Here is a 19,831-nt window from a genome sequence, read left to right as displayed (position 1 = left end):
GTTTATTTTTTAACATTTTAACATGTTCATAGTTTGAGCAAACAAAAATATACAAAAAAAAAAGAAAAAAAAAAAAGATTAAATTGTTTCTAATGAACAAAATTCAACACAAATCTTTATCAAAATTACTACATTTGAGGCCTTATTAGATCTGTGTGAAATACTTTTACTTTTTACTCTTGAAGTACATTTTTAAACGGGTACTTCACTTTAGTAGATTTTTTTCATGTGATACTTTGATCGGTATCTGTACTTTTATTTAAGTAACAAAATTGAGTACTTCTTCTACCACTGGTACACTGTGCACTGTCTGCATCTAATTATTAAGTGTTATATTGTCCAACGATCAGAAAGTGTACCTTAGCATGCTAGTTGTTGTTAGCTTTACCATGGCAAAAAAAAAACAAAAACAAAAAAACAAAAAAAACAACAACAACTACATTCTGGCCTCTGAAAATAGTGAAATGTGCTTAACTCATGAATAATTAGGATGTCTGTTTTTCACATTTTAAGATAAGATATGCCTTTATTAGTCCCACAGTGGAGAAATTCCAGTATTGCACCGCACAGTTAAAGAACAGAAGGAAAATGGTAACATGCAATAAAACAGGATAATAGATAATAGCTTAAAATAATTTAAAAATAGACTCTAATGTAACACACTGTTTCGACTGAGCAAAATGTAAAATACCAAAAAACCTATTATGTACAATCAGAGTAACAATGCAGCATATGAGGCTCAGAAGCTCTGTTTCATTTTCCTGGTGGAGGGTCTGGTCCATCCATTTATCCCAAAAATATTAGTTGATTACTTGAAAAATGGTTTATACAGGCCTAAACTATGTACTTTACTTAAAGAAAAGGGCAATTTTACTACATGAATTCAGCCCTCTGGTCCATAGACAGTGTGTTTACATGAGTACAAGGCTAAATCATTGATGTAATGGGAGGGCCGCATGTATGAAGGGCCCCAGGAGAGAACAGATATTGGGCTCTGGGGACGTGCGTCACATTCAGATGGACTAGAGTCTAGACTGTCCTGATGCTGATCAATAACACGTCTTATTAAGGCCATGTACTGAAGGGGCCTGGGGAAAATAGTATTGAGCAGTGTTTCATATGTTTATATATTTTCAAAACTGATGACAATGACAAGATGTGTTATATTGTGAGATATTCTTAATTTGAAAATTTCATAATCTATTGTTTTGTTTCAGTCATTATTGCAACACTAAAAAAATAAATCAGAATATGCATCTAAGTGTTATATTTACGTAATCACCTTGTAAAGTCTTTTTGAGGAATTTAATTGATGACAACTTTTGTGACAATGACGATTTTGCCTGTAATGTTACACAGTATGACATTAAAGAGGGGTGTATTATGCAAAATTGACTTTTTTTTTTCTTTTTTTTTTTTTACTTTCTACCATGTTGAAACATTTCCTCATCATAAATACGGCTTAAGAGCTTCTGTATTTTATCCATGCAAATTTGAGTTAGATGTAAGAATCTGTCTGATGCTCAGTCCACAAGCTTATATCACCCATACATGTACAAAAACATAATAGAAAACTTGACAAACTTGTTGCCGTATGCAGTCGTTTCATTAACGGGCTGCACTTTGACTGTGTTGTGACAGTGCTCTGAAAGGGGAATGACAAAATGAACCTTCTAAAACATGTTAATACATTGTTTTCAGAAAATCTAGCACTTTCAAAACTATAAAAGGCCACATGATGATCTAAGTATGTTATGTGCTAGCAGTTAATACCCCACAGAAGTAAATGACCCTCTGTTTAAACTGAAATCTTATTGCATTCTAGAGGCATAAACAAAGTTTAACACAATCAGGTAGCAGGTCCTCTACCAGAAAAGTTACATATCACATCTTTAAAGTAGCATTACCCCCTCTCCACCTGAAACATTACCTCATTAGTGTCTTTTGAGCCACACTTCTGCAAAAACCGTCCCTGCTAACTGCATTCTCATGTTTAAATAGGCTAATAGCAGCGCATCCACAGCAGTGAGGCTACAGCTAATGACCCTTTGATATACAAATTTACCCCCGAACTAAACCCATGTCCTGTTGTTTGACCATCTCTCATTTCCTGTATACACTGCCTGGCCCAAAAAAAAGTCACCACCAAGTCACACACACTAATATTTTGTTGGATCACGCATTCACTGTGGCATTGTTTCGATTTCGCTTCTGCAATGTCACAATATTTATTTCCATCCAGTGTTGCATTAATTTTTCACCAAGATCTTGCATGATGGTCGAGTCTGACCGCTGCACAAAGCCTTTTCCAGCACATCCCAAAGATTCTCAATGGGGTTAAGGTCTGGACTCTGTGGTGGACAATCCATGTGTGAAAATGATGTCTCATGCTCCTGAACCACTCTGTCACAATTTGTGCCTGATGAATCCTGGCATTGTCATCTTGGAATATGCCCGTGTCATCAGGGAAGAAAAAAATCCATTGATGGAATAACCTGGTCATTCAGTATATTCAGGTGTCAGCTGACCTCATTCTTTGAGCACAGACTGTTGCTGAACCTCGACCTGACCAACTGCAGCAACCCCAGCCTTAGTTAAATCCAGGTGGCAAGGTTTTTTTTGGCCAGGCAGTGTATGTAAAGTCCACCCAGGCGCTACCTCTATTCGGCGGTGTGTTGGAGACTGGGGCTAAAAGATTAATTGCACGCTAAGTGGCTGTCATTATCAAGCCACAAAAGCTGTAATTATTTAGCTTGATAATGCACTCTGCACAGAACATAATTTGAAGTCTCCATGAGGTCTTATTATAGCCAGGCAAGCCACACCCTCCTACTTTCTTTTCAAACATGCATATTCTGGTGCTCCAGTCACTGATAGCTGTTTTGCAGTCTCAAATTTGTATGTTATAGAATTAAAAAGGGGTGAAACAAATACTCATGTTACCTTAATTAAGTACATTTTTGAACACGTACTTTTGTATAGTTGTATCTAACTGCACTTTGTGACATCATGGCCAAACCTCCTTGTCAAAGCCTGATCTCATTAGATCTCAGAAGCTAAACAGCTGGACCTGGTTGGTACTTGGATGGGAAACCGCTGGGAATTCCAGGTGCCACTGTCACAAAACTGTCATTGTTGTTTGCCAAGACACTTCTCCCACCTTGCCCAGTATGAAAGTGGTGTGTGTGTGTGTGTGTGTGTGTGTGTGTGTGTGTGTGTGGGTGTGTGTATATGTGTGTGTGTGGGGGGGGGGGGTGTGTGTGTGTGTGTGAGTGTTGGTCAGAAGGGCTGATGGCACAGAGTGTATCTATAGCAGCTTACCACCACTGAGTCTGGAGTGAATGAATAATGCACAAAACTGTAAAGAGATTTTTGAGTGTCCACAAAAGTGCAGTATAAGACCAATTAATTACTGTATTACATTTAAAATCATGAGAGTCACTATAATGCCCATCCACAGCTGTTTCACCACTGCCCCACTAATTCAGCTTTAACTGTTAAATGAATACAGTTTAGTTTTAAATGTGTGGTCTAAAATGCTCCCAAATTTGTGTGAAAAAGTAGCTAGTGAGTAGTACTTAGTGTAGTATTGTAGAATTTTTTGTATGTATACTTTCATTTACATACACATTTGGCAGCAGTACTAGTAGCTGTAACTGAGTACATCTTGAGTGACTGAGTGGTTAGCACTCACACCTCACAGCAAAGAGGTTCTCCCAAATGTGTGAAACCTCTGTGTGCTCTGTGTTTCTCCCTGTATCCGGGTGGGCAGATGTAACAGTGTAGTGTACCTCAACTTATAGACATGTAACTGTACTTTTAATTAAATACAGCATTCAGTACTCCTTCCACCACTGGTCCTATATTACACAAATTGTTTCCTCCTCGAAAACATACTCAGAGTTGTGTTTTGTTTCTCAGATATTTGAGTAGTACTTTATTATTAGTCTGTACATCTCCAAAGCTCAAAATGCTCTGTTCCACCTTGTGATGTCATGTGGTGGTAGTTTTCAAGTTAAAAGCTCCTTTTACCTTTTGTTCAATAGAGATGGGCAATTCCAAAGCTGAAATCATCCAAATGATTCTAGTGAAGGTATATGGAGTTTAAAAACACAATTCCTGTATTACCGCATGACATCACAAGGTGGAACCAAGTGTTTTCTGTTTGAAAGAAGAACTCAGCCTAAATATGCAGGGTATGTGTATTAAACATGTTTGAATGAAGCAAAACACAACTCTGGGTATGTTTTAAATGAGGAAACAACATTATAACAGAGATCAGAAAATAATTTAACATGGGCCCTTTAAACTACACAAAATCAGTAACTCAATAAAAATATTTTATTTTGCAACAGGAAAAAAAGATGTCTTGAAAAACAAAATTTAAAAAAAGCACATCACAGGAGTACAATACCTCATAATCATCAGTTTTCATCACATATTTCAACATATGGTATGCACTAGGCTATAATACATATTTATTAATCCAATTTAGCAGTGTTAATGTGTGGAGGGATTAAATCTGAACAAAATATGAACCATGGGTAATTCTGGTCTTACTCCAGCCCCAACCAGGATCAAAGAGCTCACCGATTTAAACCATGGACTGTATAAAGAAGTGGACTAAGTGAGTGTGACGTCACCCATAGCGTTCAACTCCAGTCAAATGAAGCTCATCGAGGCGAGCAGTTATACAGGCGAATTTGAAGCCCCTATTTGGAATTCTGACTGAGAGTATCATAGCAACCAAAGAGCCAATCCAGAGCGAGGCTGACGAAGGTAATGCCCCTTCCCGCCCGCACCGCTATATATACAGTCGATAATTTAAACCCACATGCCCTGGTAGTGTTACAGGCTTGTCTCCATGGAAATAGATAAGTTTAATGGCATACTGTGGAACATTACAGGCAAAGCAATAACATCGAAATGGACACAAGCGCTTGGCAGACAGTCCACCAGAAAAGTTACACAATGTACAGTTACGTAATAATAAAGGTTAATAACAATAATAATTTTGGCTCACATGGCATCATGACATTTTAGGATCTTTATATTTTAACAATGAGCTGGAGACAGGGCAGAATTATATGGGGGAATTTACTGTTTAATTGTCAGACTGTTGTAGATTTGTTGACCTGGTTTATGGTTAAAATCGAAAAGTGACAATTTTGCTTCAGAAAGTGGCCCATTATTCAACCCCAAAGATGTGATTGTTGTCAGTTGAAAAGACTTTAGGCCATAAGATTAAGGCAAGTTTGTGGAGCCAATCCCAAACAAATAAAGATAAAGTTCAACATTTTTGGATCATAAATTTGGATATTTCTTTCAAAAACAGTGAATATCCCATAGAGTATTAGGCCCCTGTCGTCCATCTCAAATTATGATTTTGTCTGTGTCTGAATGTCCACCCTAACCCCTGACCCCCGCACCATGGTGGACTCTATCATGCACTCATTCACAGAGCGATTCAGACACACAGCTCACTACTTTCAGGTCACGTGACTTTGGCATCTGGGTGAAAAAAAGTCCACTAAACTGATAAAACTTGATAATAAATAATGACAAAATTGGCACATAAGTATTTATGCACTAATAGTAATCGTTCTTGTCAAGCTGGATCTCATGTACGCGGAGTGGATGGTTCAGGGTTTTGGCTGAGCTGTGGAAATTATTGATCTTTTAACAGCTCAAACTAAGGTAACCAGCTACAACTAGCAACTTTACACAGCAACGGTAGGGTGACCACCAGACCTCCCTATTTACTAAAGACAGTTCCAGTCCCATGCCTCAGCAGATTTATCCAAAACCATTGATTTGTCCCTGTTTTATACAAGAAATGTCCCAGGTGTCCCTACTTTTGCCCCATTTGATCCCCACCAACAGTATAAAGCAGGGGTGTCCAAACTATGGCCCTCAGACCAATTTTTTAGTGGCCCTCAAACCTTCAGGTGAACTGGCCCAATTGATCATAATCAAACTTGAGTAATCCTACCACTATAACCTAAATAACATCACACTGCATTGTCAAACAGACCAAACGTTAATATTTCAAGCCTTATTTAAAGTGTGAAGTCAAAACTATGTTAAATGCACCCATCTGAACTATCCACTGTACTGACCACTGACCCTCCGTGTTGAATATTTTTCAAGATATGGCCCTCCGTGAAAAAAGTTTGGGTCATATTTTCTAAAAGTGAGTGTGCAGTGCTTAATAACTTTCTTATTTACATGCTCACAAGTTTATGATTGCCAACCACCCCAACCTGGTGTATCCCAGTTTTTAATGTTGATGTGGTCACCCTGCGCAGCTGTATTTGAGTCGTAATCACGGATCAAGAGTGCAATAAACCAGTGCGTCTATCTGCTTTCATTCAGTTGTGTTGTGCCTAATAACCAGCGCTGGACATTACTTTTCATGCTGTCTTGTGGGAAGTGCACTACTTTTTGACTCTCTGGACATTTGGACACCACTAAAATGGCATGACCCCTAAATAGCGCCCTAAGTCGGGGATAGTGTGACCATTCGGATACAGCCACTATGAAATTCAAGAGCATGAATACAGCCTATAGAGGTTATGCAACGACTTCATTTTATCTGAAAATGCCACTCAACATTTTAACTGAGGGGCACTGAGGCAGAACTATGGCTCAGCACAACAGACTAAATGTGTTTCTTTGTATTTCTTTGGCCTAATTTTTGTCTTCTTGGCTTTTTTGTGTGTGTGTTTTTTAGCTTAAATTAGCTTTACACAGCAAAATGGAAACAGAAAGTCGTCTCGTTGTTATTGTGACTTTGCAGACCTGAGCTAGTTAACGATAAGGGGAGAAAAATGACACTTGAACTCACCCCATAACAATCAATATCCCCAACACACAGATTCAGAAACATGTTATTTACGTCTTTAATGGAGAGAAAGATTCTGTTCAACTGTGTGTCATCCCAAAGTCTGTTTCAGTGATACATGTGCATGTCGTCTGCAGTGTCCCTGTTATTAGCAAACTGTTTACTTAATTTTCTTGTTTTGGATGTCAGGTACAAACAAAATATTTAGCAGAGTTGTAGACTTTTATATTTGTTATTAAACCGTAGCAGCTTTTTCACATTTTAGTTGTGTTATGAGCTTTTGCAGGAAAAAAAAATATTATAATGTTGCCACTAAAAATTCTGAATGTTCTGTTGTCATCTGCATAACCTCTATAGACATGATTTATAAAAGAAATGACATTATGAGTTTGATAATTCTATAAAACTGCAGTACTTCTGATGCATAAAATTCCTCATAACTTTTCTTATGAGTTTTTCCTGAATATAGTTTCCTCGTGTACAAATCGAGCTGCATCCAACTCAAAAGAACTGAATCACATTGCATTTCTCTGCAGAGTGTTAAGTCATCACAGGGTTTTATCATCATTCAGTAAATTCAGTTACGATACAATTTCAATATATCGCTCATGATAGCTCAATCTCTGCTGACGTTCACTTCAAAAAGTTCTCATTGCTTTGGAAAGAGGGAGCTGTAGGTCCGGACAGCTGCTCGTAGGAGGGCAGACTGTCCTGACTGGGGAGGTTGGGCGGGTGCCGGGGCTCCTCTGTGGCCCCTGTAGTGTCCCTCTTGTCCAGCAGGAGGCGCAGGGAGTCACAAATGCGGCTCAGGGTCTGCTCCATGTGAGACATCTATACGAGAAACGGGCAAAATGTGAGTGGATTTAGACGTATCGTGCTTGAGTCTGCTATATAGTTCTAATCTATGAGACTCGTGGATCATTATGTTTTTCATTAGAAAACTGTGGTGCCTAATGGAAGCGCACAGTTGTTGGCACCTCCTATGGATAGCTGCAGATCAAGCTAGCAAGTATTCTATATAGATATTTTTTTTCCATTTGTACCAAAATTATTATGTGACGCAGTCGAATCCTATGTGTATCACAGTTTTAGAAAATAAGATCGGAGAACGAAGTAAGTACAGAGCAGTTGGCATGTACCAGTGGTGGTGAACACAAGGGTCAATCAAAACAATGGTGCTAAATACAACTTCGAGAGGGTAAATCAGAAGCAAAGCAACTATAACATGGTTAAAAGCTTTAAAAAGTCAATTTTGCATTATAGGTCTGCTTTAAGAAAGGTAGTAATTATTTACAGTTCATTTTAAACTGCAAAATCGATCAAAGACAGCTTTAAGAACAGAAATGGGTCTATTGACTTCCTATTTAAAACTAGAGAACAGATTGTCCTCCTGCAGTGAAATTTCATCATAGCAAGCAGTGGATTTTTATTCAAGGTATTTTTAGTAATTCAGTTGGAAAAATTGCTTTAACGTTTTATATGGGAGACTTGGAGATTTTGCAAACAACTGTAGGGAAAGGGCTGTCGGCGGTGCTGGGAGGTAGTTGAAAGAAAAAAAAAAAAGACTCATATGCAGGAGACAGTTAAAATATGCTTTTCTCCTTTAATTGCTCAACATAGCCTTAAAAGTGAATGCTTTTTGATTTTTTTATTCATTAAATTTGTTAGTGATCCCAGCCCCCACACATCAGATGAATCCTATCGTTATGTCCTTGGGCAGGACACTTTACCCCCGTCACCCCCAGTGTCTGCATACACTGGTGCATGAATGTGTGTGTGAAAGGGTGAATGCTAGTAAAGCACTTTGAGATGCTTGAAGTACGAACAATATTACATAAAATTTGACTATTTAACTATTTATCATGGTCATACTAACTAATATGGTAAGGACCTAGTTTCTAATATATAAACGTAAATGTATATATCTGAGAAAAACAAAAATAATAATAATAATTAAGAAACATTTTGTTTTTAGATTTCTTTCAAAAATAGTAACTAGCTACATAGACACACATATTCAGCAAAGTGCCTAAACTAGCTTGGCACTGACACAGCACTGACATTCACTAATGTCTTATGAGTCAAGATGGCTGCTGTGGTCCAGAGGAAAAAAAGAGATGAGGAGACAGTGAGTCAGCTGTGAGCTCAGAGCAGAATATCTGTGCCAGCTCATTTAGGACCAAACACTACTCTATCCATCACATATTTGGACTGTGCCCTGCTCTCCACTCCAACCTGTGCATCCCAGACGCTGCTCAGAACATTAGCTGGAATCATCACAGCAGCATAGCTACAGGCGTTTGCTGTCACCGTGTCTCCCGGGGAAATGAGTCCAGAAGGATTTTATGGGTTGAAATGAAGTATCATTCTTTTCAAAATGCCCCAAATTAAATAATATATTATGTATTCTGTGTTTGGTCAATTACTGCCCCCTTGTGGATGCCAACCATGTAGGATTTCTTTCTTAAATTTTTTATAAACACCTTTTCATTCCTGGGTCTTTCTAGTTTCCTCAGTTAACATGATCAAATGAAGTTCTGATTTTGCTTTACCGTTTATGCTTTGGTTCTCAAATTAATCTCAGTCAAAATGCAAAATGAGGTTCTCACTTTGGGTTGTCAGATCCTGTGCTATCTATGGTGTGACGTGTCCTCATAATGTGGATAATGCCAGATTGATATGTGCACCGCTCTGAACTGAGTCCTACACATTTGTCAATAGGGGATGGCTTTCGCTGATTTTCCTGACTTTGCGAACTCACATATTGCGAGAATTTATCTTTCTAGCCAGGTTAGTGTCCTCAGTATATGACAGCTGATGACATCCTAGGTTCAGTTTTGAAGCCAGTAGGATCTCTCATGGAAATTTAACCTGTTACTAAAGCAGTAATTCAATTGTCAAATAGGTAAACTGTCTGCTCATTAGTTCTCATGATAGTTGTCACGATAACAAATTCTGAAGTATGATATATCAATACAGAGAAACGATTATACTGAAACTCCTTTGTGCAACTGACGCAATAGAAATAAAGCAAGATAAACCAAATTAACCAGTTTTCAATAGTCAATATCCTTAAAAAACATGTGCTACAATAAATAACTAGCATAATTAAGTTACTTTTTCAACCCCCTGTACAACAAAAATAACAAAAATCATCCCAATATTGCAAAAAATATACACACCCATGATAAATATTGAGCCCCAAAATATATTGTTCCAGTTTTCGTATACTGAACGACAAATCAATATAGTAATTATCATGACAGGCCTAGTTCAAACCCAGCTCGGGCTAGTGCATACTGTCGCTGTATCGTTGGGCAAGACGCTTTACCCACATTGGCCTCCAAATGAATGAAAGTGTGTTGTGAAAGCAACTGTGAGGCAAAAAATGGAAACTGTGTATGTTTATAATATATGTATCATACCAATCTAATAATAGGCCTGTATGAAAGCTGGAACAATAGTTTTTGGAGGGTCAGTATTTATTGCGGGGACTTTTTTTTGTACTAAATGGATGCTTTTTGTTATTTTTCTGTACTACAGTAAGATTAGAGGTATAGAGTGCTGAATAATTACTGCTATTACTTACAATGTCAGTGCAAACTAACTACTCATTCTGCTATTATTTTTTGCAGGTAATGTTTATTGGGGATAATTCTACGTCAAGGTTATTGTGTCAGTGGCATAAATTAGTTTCAATATTATCGTCTATCATCTATATCTTCATCATCAATATATCGTGACAGGTCTACCCAATAACAGATTCTATGTTTGAATACTGGTAATACAAGTGATACAATCAATGAATGCATTTCTACTCAAGCATCTCACCTTATCTTCCATTCTGTGCAGCCTGGACCCAATGGAGTTACTGCCTCTGTCCTTGGCCCGGTCTGAACACAAACACACACTATTAAAAATGTGAAATAGTCAACACTGCCCTTCACGATTATTGGCAAAACAGATAAGAGTATATCCGTGGGTGTTTCAGGCCAGTGGTCCCCAACCACCGGGCCGTGGACCGGTACCGGTCCGTGGATCAATTGGTACCGGGCCACCGGCCGTCCAAGAAATAATTAATTATTTCCGTTTTATTTATTATCTGAGTCTGAACAATCGTTTATTTTGAAAAATCTTTTATTTTGAAAAATGACCGGATTCTCTCAGTTACATTTCCGTCACTTGAGCGCCGACAACTTAACCACTTAGCGTTCCGACGGCCCACGCGCGTAATTGCGTAATTTTACGCACTGTTTTGCAGCACTTTTGTGTTTTAAACATGACGAAACGGACAAAACAAAGGAAGTACGCGACCGAGGACACTGTGGATGTTTGTACAAGTTAAACTAGAGGCATCTCGGACCCGGAGCGGTTCGTGGAACCGAGTGAAGATCTCATGGTGGACTGAGGAGCAGAGGACCTTATGATTTGATGGACTGGATGCTGTTCCTGATCGGTAAGCGTGGTTTATTCTGCTATTGTGGGTCAAATGTGTATCATGTGTAATCATTAGCATTAGCTAATGCCAATCTGCGCCCCAAAGTGCCCGGTCCGCGGTGATAAAAAGGTTGGGGACCACTGTTTTAGGCTGTTTTATGTTGTAGTTTCCACATCCTAAGATTCAACAAACCTGTGCAATTCACCAGTTATTGCTGTAACTGTATTTTATTTTCAAAGTTTTGGTCATATTTAATATGAGCAAAATGTGTTTAAGACTGCCAAATTGCTAGTAGGAAGCACCATATCTGTCTGCAAATGGATGAGTGTAACTTATCTACAGCCTGTCAGTCCCGGTTCAGTTCAGGTTTAGTCCTGGTTTAGTCCTAGTTTAGTTCTGGTTTAGTCCTGGTTTACTCCTGGTTCAGACCTGGTTCAGTCCTATTTCAGTCCTGGTTCAGTCCTGGTTTAGTCCTGGTTTAGTCCTGGTCCATTTCTGGTTTAGTCCTGGTTTATTCCTGGTTTAGCCCTTGTTCAAACCTGGTACAGTCCTAGTTTGTCCCGGTTTATTTCTGGTTTGCCCTGGTTCAGACCTGGTTCAGTCCTATTTCAGTCCTGGTTCAGTCCTGGTTCAGTCCTGGTTCAGTCCTGGTTTAGTTCTGGTTTAGTCCTGGTTTAGTCCCAGTTTGCAGAGAAACATGGTCCTGTCACAGTCAGTTATCCATTTGCGTATCCACCCTGAATGTTGGTTAATCTTCTTGTCTTTTATTGATCAATTCTGCGGGTTAAATCAACTGTTTTGTTAAGCCCTGTGGGACGAGTGCTGCTGTGACTTTGGGCTCTACAAAAACAAATAGAAATCAAATCGAATTTTAACTGCATCCAAAACTGCAGAACAAAAAGAGATTTATATATGTTTTTTATTACTTTTATACTTGAAACTTTTGGCAGACAGAATGAATAATGGAAATGTAAAATAATCTCCATCGAATAAAAAATGTTATTTAATTTAAATTAACCTAGCTCTGAAAAAAACATAATCCATAAATAATAGATTTTCACAGTTTGAAAACTGACCTTAGACTGTATATATAAATGGACATGGCTAATCTGCTAGATCCAAAATAGGAAGTGGTCGTAGGCAAGCGTCTACTTCTATCAACTCTGGGTTCAATTCACTTTACATTGAAGAATTGTCACACTCACTTTGTCCACTTCTTTACACAGTCTATGATACAGACACTTACAGTGACTGATTTTAAACCACGATACAGGGTTGTGTTTTAATTAGAACTTTTAGCCCCGCCCACCTAGTCTTTTCTGTCTGGGATAGTGTCAGGCAGTTGGTTCCCCGTGTTAGCAACAATGTGCCTGTTTACCTGAGAAAATACTGTGCAAAATAAATACATTATATTTTACCGTCTCAAATCGTTTCTTATTTAGCAGCTTTTAACATACACTGCATGGTGTAAAGAGCATTTTAGCCTTGACAATAATACACTAAAAATATTTTTGCAGCTTCTTCTTCTTAAAGGCTGCTCTATTTCCTGATCTATGTTATAATATTGTTCCCTCATCAAAAACATACCTGGAGTTTTTGTTTTCTGCATATTTAGGCTGAGTTCTTCTCTCAATGGAAAACACCCACTTTGTGATGTCATGTGGTAATACAGGTCCTGCACTGTGTTTTTAAACTCCATACACCTTCATTAGAATCATTTCGATAATTTAAGACCAAGAAATGTCAATTGTTAGTGGACAAAAGGTAAAACGTAGCTGTTAACTTGAAAACTACTGCTTCATGACATCACAAGGTGGAACAGAGCATTTTGAACTTTGGACATGTAGACAGCCTAATAAAGCAGGAGGTAACAACATTCTAACATGGCTTAAAGCTCACAAGAATCCATGTTGGGTGATACAGGACCTTTAAAACAAAACTTTACCTGAGCTGCTCTGGAACAGTGAGATTTTGCCCAAAGACTGGTCCAGGCTGCAGACACATATAACAGTTCTCATTACCATATGACATGTGAGAATGGGCTTTTTGGTCATGTAGGGCTGTTGTACCGTCTCTGGAGCTCCTTGATCCGCACCATGAGGTTGAGGTGACCCTGGGAGTACTGCTCGATCACATCGCGCACGTCATACGGCTTGCGGGCTTGCTGGATTCATTGTGTTAGAATATTTGAGAAAGAAATATTTCAATATATATATTTGAAAAAATGGGAACATATCCAATTATACAGTTAAACAGTATTGATTTCTAGTCATCATACACAGGTTGAATACTTGAATACTTGGATAATAGCATTTTTCGTGTGTTTTTTTTTCCATTTTCTAGATGAGTGGTTCCAATTGTACCATTATTATTATTATTATTATTATTATTATTATTATTATTATTATTATTATTATTATTATATTTTTAATTATTCCTATTTTGGACATTATATGACTTGCAAGCATGCTGGTTTCATTGTGGTAGGACATTTGAGAAAAAGAAAAAAAAACTTGTTCAATTATACAAATAAAAAACAGTATTGATATTAGTCGTCACACAAAGAAAGATTTCCTTTTTTAATTTTTCATAAAAATACAAATAGTATAGATATTAGTCTGGTCTGGTTGAAAATGGAAAAGCAGGTTTGTTATCAATGAAAAAAAAATATATATATAGTGTGTGTGATACCTATTATTCATACTCGTGCTCTGTCTTCTCTTCATACAATATTTTCATGGCTTTCAGGCCATTGCTATGATGGTACAAAAAAGAATAATTTGCCTGAAGCCCATGAATCGATACCTTTTCCCTGGGAGGCAGTGCTCTGTCTGAGGTTCTGCTACTCAAGTTAGACTTTCATCTGAGCTTTGTTTGACCTTAAAGAACAGTTTCAGTTGGAACTACAAAAGGTGAACTGATCAAACACCTGAGCCTAAACAGGACTATGGAAGCTTGTATTGATAAAAAGTAAAAGTAAAGATTTTGAGATCCATTTAAGCATGAAATGTAGGGATTTCGACCAAAAATTTGCTGATTTTTCTTTTTTTCTATTTTTATTCATATATCTTTGTTCAAACTATGAACTTGCTGAAAATATCCCCTCAGCCATTGCAGCAGGTCTCACAAATAAGAAAGGCAAAATTTTTCTTTGCAGTTCAAAAATGTAGTGAAGTAGAAAGTGCAGACACCCGTTCTCTAATGCAGTGAAGTAAAAGCAAAAAGTATAAACTTTAAAAGTTGAATAAAGTAAAGTATAGCTACCTAAAAATGTACTTACGTACAGTACTTAAACTTTTGTACTCTGCTACTTTCCACCACTGGTCGCTATAGTAACTTATCTCCAGTTGAAAAACTGATGTCACTGAAAGGTATCGATTTTCCTGTGATCAAAATAAAAATAAATCCTCACTTGAAAGTTTCTCTTGGCCACAAAATAGCGCATCCTCTGCACCACTCGGATGGCTCTGCGGTGGGACTCCGTCAGCCTAAGATGGACAAAAAACATGTATTATTCACGAGGATTCTTAAAATAAGTGAGATATTGTAACATAGAAGATTAATGGAGAGTCTAGTGTCAAATTATATGTTTGACAATTCCAAGGACATTCTTCTTGCTTTAGTATTAGCAGAATATGTTTTTAGATCTTTTCTTTGTTGTGAAAGTGGGATTTTAAGTTGGAACTCACAGAAAGTCACTTTCAACCATTTCAACCTGTTCCAAATGGAAATTATAGACCTTCTTTAAAAGCACTTGGATACCAAAATACAATTGAACAAAGATTGAACCAAGATCAACAAAAAATAGGGCAAATAAGATTATTATTATTATTTTTTAAATACTGTAATAACAACACATTTTTGTTATTTTAAGCTCTGTACTGTCAGATAAAAAGCAAAACATAATGCCATTTCACATTTGCTAATATGATAACAATAATTATGCAAAAATTGTGCTGTTTTTTTTTCCTCCCCCAATCGTAACCACATACTAACCAAAGTGCTGATTCCTTCACTAACTATGTGATGGAAAATGGCTCTAAATTCATTTCTGCCTGTCTCGGTGTTGACGTCCCAGTGTGTTGTTTTGGTAAATTGCAGAGGATTGGGGTAATAACCAGGATGCTTCTCTCTGGGCCGCACAAACACAGAGTGGGGGAGAAACTCTCAGGCGCTGTGGGGAGATGAGCCCTGCCTCTAGCCTGCATGCACAAAAACGCCTCAGGATTTCGCCATGGTGCCAATCAAAGGCCCGGCAGGAGGTCTTCTGCTCTGCGCTGAAGACACAGCCAACAGAGCAGAGACCTGTCAGAGGAGCCATTACTTAAAGGGTTTCTTAGCACCAGTCTAATTAAAGTTCACTTTCAAATATTACCCTGTGCGATCCATTCATTTGTCCATTCTGTCATTACTGTTGCACGATTTGTCAGTGCTGTTACTCCATTGATAATTTCTAGTCTAATTAAAGTTCAAGTATCACGTTGTCATCCAGTTGGGCTAACAAAACATGACAATTGTCCATTCTGTCATTACTATTACACTATTTGTCAGTGTCAGTGCTGTTACTCCATTGACCAATAATGTCATTTAAAATAAATAAATAAAAGGAAATAACCATGTGACATCCATTTACAACATTTTAAAATGATATACATGATAAATGGTTCTATTTATTATAGGTAGGATTTTCTACCTTCAAAGAATCCCTACCATTGATGTTTAAACTGGGAGCAGGATTCACACTGCCAGTCTTTAACTCTCATCGAATTTGGCTGAAAACCATGTAAATTCTACTTTGCCAATACCGTTACACCATTGGTTCATAACTGGCTTCGCTGCTACGCCATTGTTTCATAACTATCAATACTGTGACACCATTAGTCTCTAAGTGTCGGCTGTCTTACATTATTGACTATCATACTGCATCTCCTTACCCAGAGTCTCGTGAGCAGCTTCTTGACTCGGTAATGACGGTGGGAAATCTAAGTCCATGTCCATCCCCATGATGAATGAATTAGATGCGACTGTAGCTGTTCCCGTTGTAAATTCCACTCATGCTGTACTAGGACGCAGCCAGCCAACCGTGTCCGGCGTGATACATGGGGTTGTCATGGTGCAGCTAAACCGAAGGGTCCAACTTCCTCTACTTCCTCACACAATTGGAATCAGAGGCAGCCATTGGAGCTGTCAAATAGATTTCATTCTTGACCTGAAGGAGTTTATGTGATGTCTAGTCAAGTCATGAAGAGTTAACATCCCCTCTTAGATCCTTGCGTGACATCACAGCGGCACCCACAGCATTACGACAACAAAATCAGAGTAATTTCCATGTCCGTAAAGATACTACAAAACCTGCAAAAGAGGGCAACAAGTCTCTGCTACAACATGTGATTAATGGTCAGTCAAGTAAGGGAACGGTAAGGGAACGGCGTCCTTCACTGAATAAGACCTGCCTCTGGCTCCTCATCCGTCTGTCTATGGTACGCCATGTAGCCATCCCACGGGCTGAAACTGAGAGCCACCCTGGAGATCAAGTATCACACATGAACAATACGCTCACACACACACACACACTGGCCAATCATGACATATCCACTGTGATAGAGACTACAACAGTCCGAGGTGTTGGAAAGTGACTTCAAAACAATGCTTAATGTCTGGTCCAATTCTATCTCACAGTTTCGGCCAACTTCACGTCTGGCTTGTTGGGTTGTTGCAGTGCTCTGGATAATTTTTGTGGATTCCTGAATAATCGTTTTGCCCACGATGGCATTCATTTAAAAAGGGCCGGGAAAAAAAACAAAAAACAAAAAAAAAACAAAACGGTTGATTGACAATATCAAACTGACGCTAGAGGCTCCCGAGTGACTCCTTATGCATAGGATAAACAGCGTCTCATGTGAATCTTTGATAAAACCAGCACCTACCGGCTTAGGTTCTGCATTAAAACAAATGAATGGGCAGGTTTCAGGTAGAATATCGCGTAGACATGAAATAAATTATTCTTTGTGACAGGTAATCTAAAGGAGGTGGTGTTGCCATTTATGTTAAAGATCACCTGTCTGTGGACCTTTTATTTTCCGGCTGAAAGACTAAATGTTCTGAATATCTGTCTCTGTCTGTTAGCTAAGTAAATGATTATGATTAAAAAAAAAAAAAAAAAAAAGGTTATTGCTGGTATTTATCGAGCACCTTCGCACCCATGATGCTTTCTAAACTGGGGAAAGAGTCAGAAACTTTGAAAAAACAGTGCAATGGCTTGAATTTCACACTAATTTTTATTCCATTTAGACTTGACTCTACAAATTTAATTAAAGGCACACTAATTGATATAATCTTAACACACAAATCCCATAATTCTAAGGCAAATGGTGTTTTTCCACTTGATTTTAGCGACCACAGTCCAGTTGGTTATATGTGAAAAACAAAAGTTAAAAAGACACATTCATGTGTAAACGTTAGAAGGTCGTATAAACATTTCAATGAGCAGGCCTTCATCTCTGACCTGTATTACACTGATATCGGGCTAACATCAGCATTCCCTGACCCTGATATGGCCTTTAACATTTTTTTAATTAATAAATGTAACAAAATTGTAGACCGACATCCGCCTAAAGAAAAAAAAATTGAATGAAAAACTGTAACAATCCTTGGTTCAACTCAAAAATTGTAAGTTTAATTAGAGAAAAAAATACTGCCCAGAAAACTGCCCACACAACCAGATCAGATTTACACTGGACTTTTTTTTTTTGGTAAAACAAAGAAATAGATCTTTATCAACAGTGAGAAAGGCAAATCTTCTTACTTCGTGTCTGCGCTGATAGAGAGTCATGGAAATCCGGCAAAGCTGTCGAGGACAGTAAGATCCTCAGTAAGATGAATGTCATAAATGCTCTACGCTCCATCAACCCAAAGTCCATGGGAACTGATGACCTTGATCTAAACTTCTATTATTAGCTGCCCCATATTTAATTCAACCTCTATTACATTTGTTTTACTTGTCAATTCAAACAACATTTATACAAGAATTATGGTAAACGGCGCATGTTTTGCCTTTACGTAAACGTGGGACAACTAGAAATGTAAATAATTTCTGGCTAATATCTAAATGACCTTGTCTGTCAAAAGTTCTAGTAAAGTTTATTGCAAATCAAATAATTATTTAAATAAATACTTCATTTTGAAGTCTTATCAATCAAGTGGCATAGTACTGTGCAACCACAAAAGGTTTAAATGACATTTTCACAGTCCTTGATGACAAGATTTAACACAAGCTTTTGTTTCAGTAGATCATAAAATCCTTTTGAGGCAAATAAAGTTTATTGGATTTGACAATGCTACATGTAATTGGTTCCAAAATTATCTTTTGAACAGAATCCAGGCAGTAGAAGCCATTGAGTTTAAATATATTTTTTCAACTTTAATCAAAGGAGTGCCCAAAGGCTCAGTTTTGGACCCGCTAGTTTTTCCTATATTTATTAATGCCTTTGGTTACAATTTAATAGGAAGCCTCATACATTTATATACAGATGATAATATTTTGTATGCAAGTGCTCCCTCTGCTGATCAGGGGATTTTAAAACTGCAGCAAAAGTTTAATGAAATGAAGTAAAACTTAAGTACATTATTTTTTTTCCAGAAAAAAATGCAGTGATGTGCAAACTATAGCACATAAGCTGTATACACTAAATGGTACATTGACTGAAAGAGTCACCACCTATAAATGTCTTGAGTTTTGGATTGACAAAAACTTGTGCTTTAAAATACATATCTCAGAATTTAAAATCAAAATTATAATTTTATTATAGAAACAAATCTTGTATCTCATTGAATCACAGAAAATAAATTGTTCAAGCAACCCTTTTTTCTGTACTAAATATGGAGATATAAAATACTTGCAGACTTCTGCCTATACTTTGAAGCTTTTAGATTCAATCTTTCACTCAGCCCTTCGTTTCATAACAGGTAATTTAAAACCCATCACTGTACACTCTATGAAAAAGTAGTTTGGCCATCACTATCTGTCAGAAGAGAACAGCATTGTATGAAATGTATTTAGGGACATCTTGATAGAATATCTCACTTGTTTGTTGAACTTTTATACGGGAACTTTTAATACAAGGTCTCATGATTGTCCACGTCTAAAACTGGCCACACTAGAACTGAAAAAAATAAAATAAAATAAAATCTTTTGGTTATTTGCTTTCCAAAATGTAATAGATTTAATTTCAAGGACAAGCAAAACTGGATACATTGGTGCCACTAATGCACTTTAATAATCTGGTAAGAAACCTGCACCTGGTTTGAATGTTTTAAATGCACAATGAAATAATAGCATGTCATCCAACAAAAAAAGTTTTAAAACTTTCAAAACAGATTAATACCATCAGCACTGTAGCTCCATAGGTGTCAGAGCTGTTATGCCATTGTTTTATAATGCCTCTTTTCCACTGACATGGTTCTCTTGGGGCAGCTTTGGAGCAGGTCTGTTTGGTGCAGCTCCCTCCAGCCAGGTTGCCCCGGGCATGGGTCTGGATCCAGGGAGAGCT

At 37.7% G+C, this 19,831-nt stretch overlaps 1 protein-coding gene across 2 annotated transcripts in view; it reads right to left on the bottom strand.

Annotated features, from left to right (window-relative positions):
• Positions 1–4,407: 4,407 nt before the first annotated feature.
• kcnq1.1 (potassium voltage-gated channel, KQT-like subfamily, member 1.1) overlaps positions 4,408–19,831 on the bottom strand; it is a 120,811-nt gene continuing 105,387 nt past the window's right edge. For both annotated transcript variants that reach the window (XM_033991856.2, XM_055228966.1), the window contains 5 exons: positions 14,695–14,770; positions 13,352–13,446; positions 13,228–13,274; positions 10,676–10,737; positions 4,408–7,675 (listed from right to left, as the gene is read on the bottom strand). In XM_033991856.2, the coding sequence (XP_033847747.1) occupies positions 7,478–7,675; positions 10,676–10,737; positions 13,228–13,274; positions 13,352–13,446; positions 14,695–14,770 (478 nt within the window). In that variant the 3' untranslated portion in view covers positions 4,408–7,477. The remainder of the gene's footprint in view (positions 7,676–10,675; positions 10,738–13,227; positions 13,275–13,351; positions 13,447–14,694; positions 14,771–19,831) is intronic.

Source organism: Periophthalmus magnuspinnatus, chromosome 3 (genome assembly GCF_009829125.3).
Source record: "Periophthalmus magnuspinnatus isolate fPerMag1 chromosome 3, fPerMag1.2.pri, whole genome shotgun sequence".
In the NCBI taxonomy this organism is placed as follows: domain Eukaryota; kingdom Metazoa; phylum Chordata; class Actinopteri; order Gobiiformes; family Gobiidae; genus Periophthalmus; species Periophthalmus magnuspinnatus.
The sequence above is the reverse complement of the archived record's forward strand: the minus strand, read 5'-3'. Positions and strand labels throughout refer to the sequence as shown.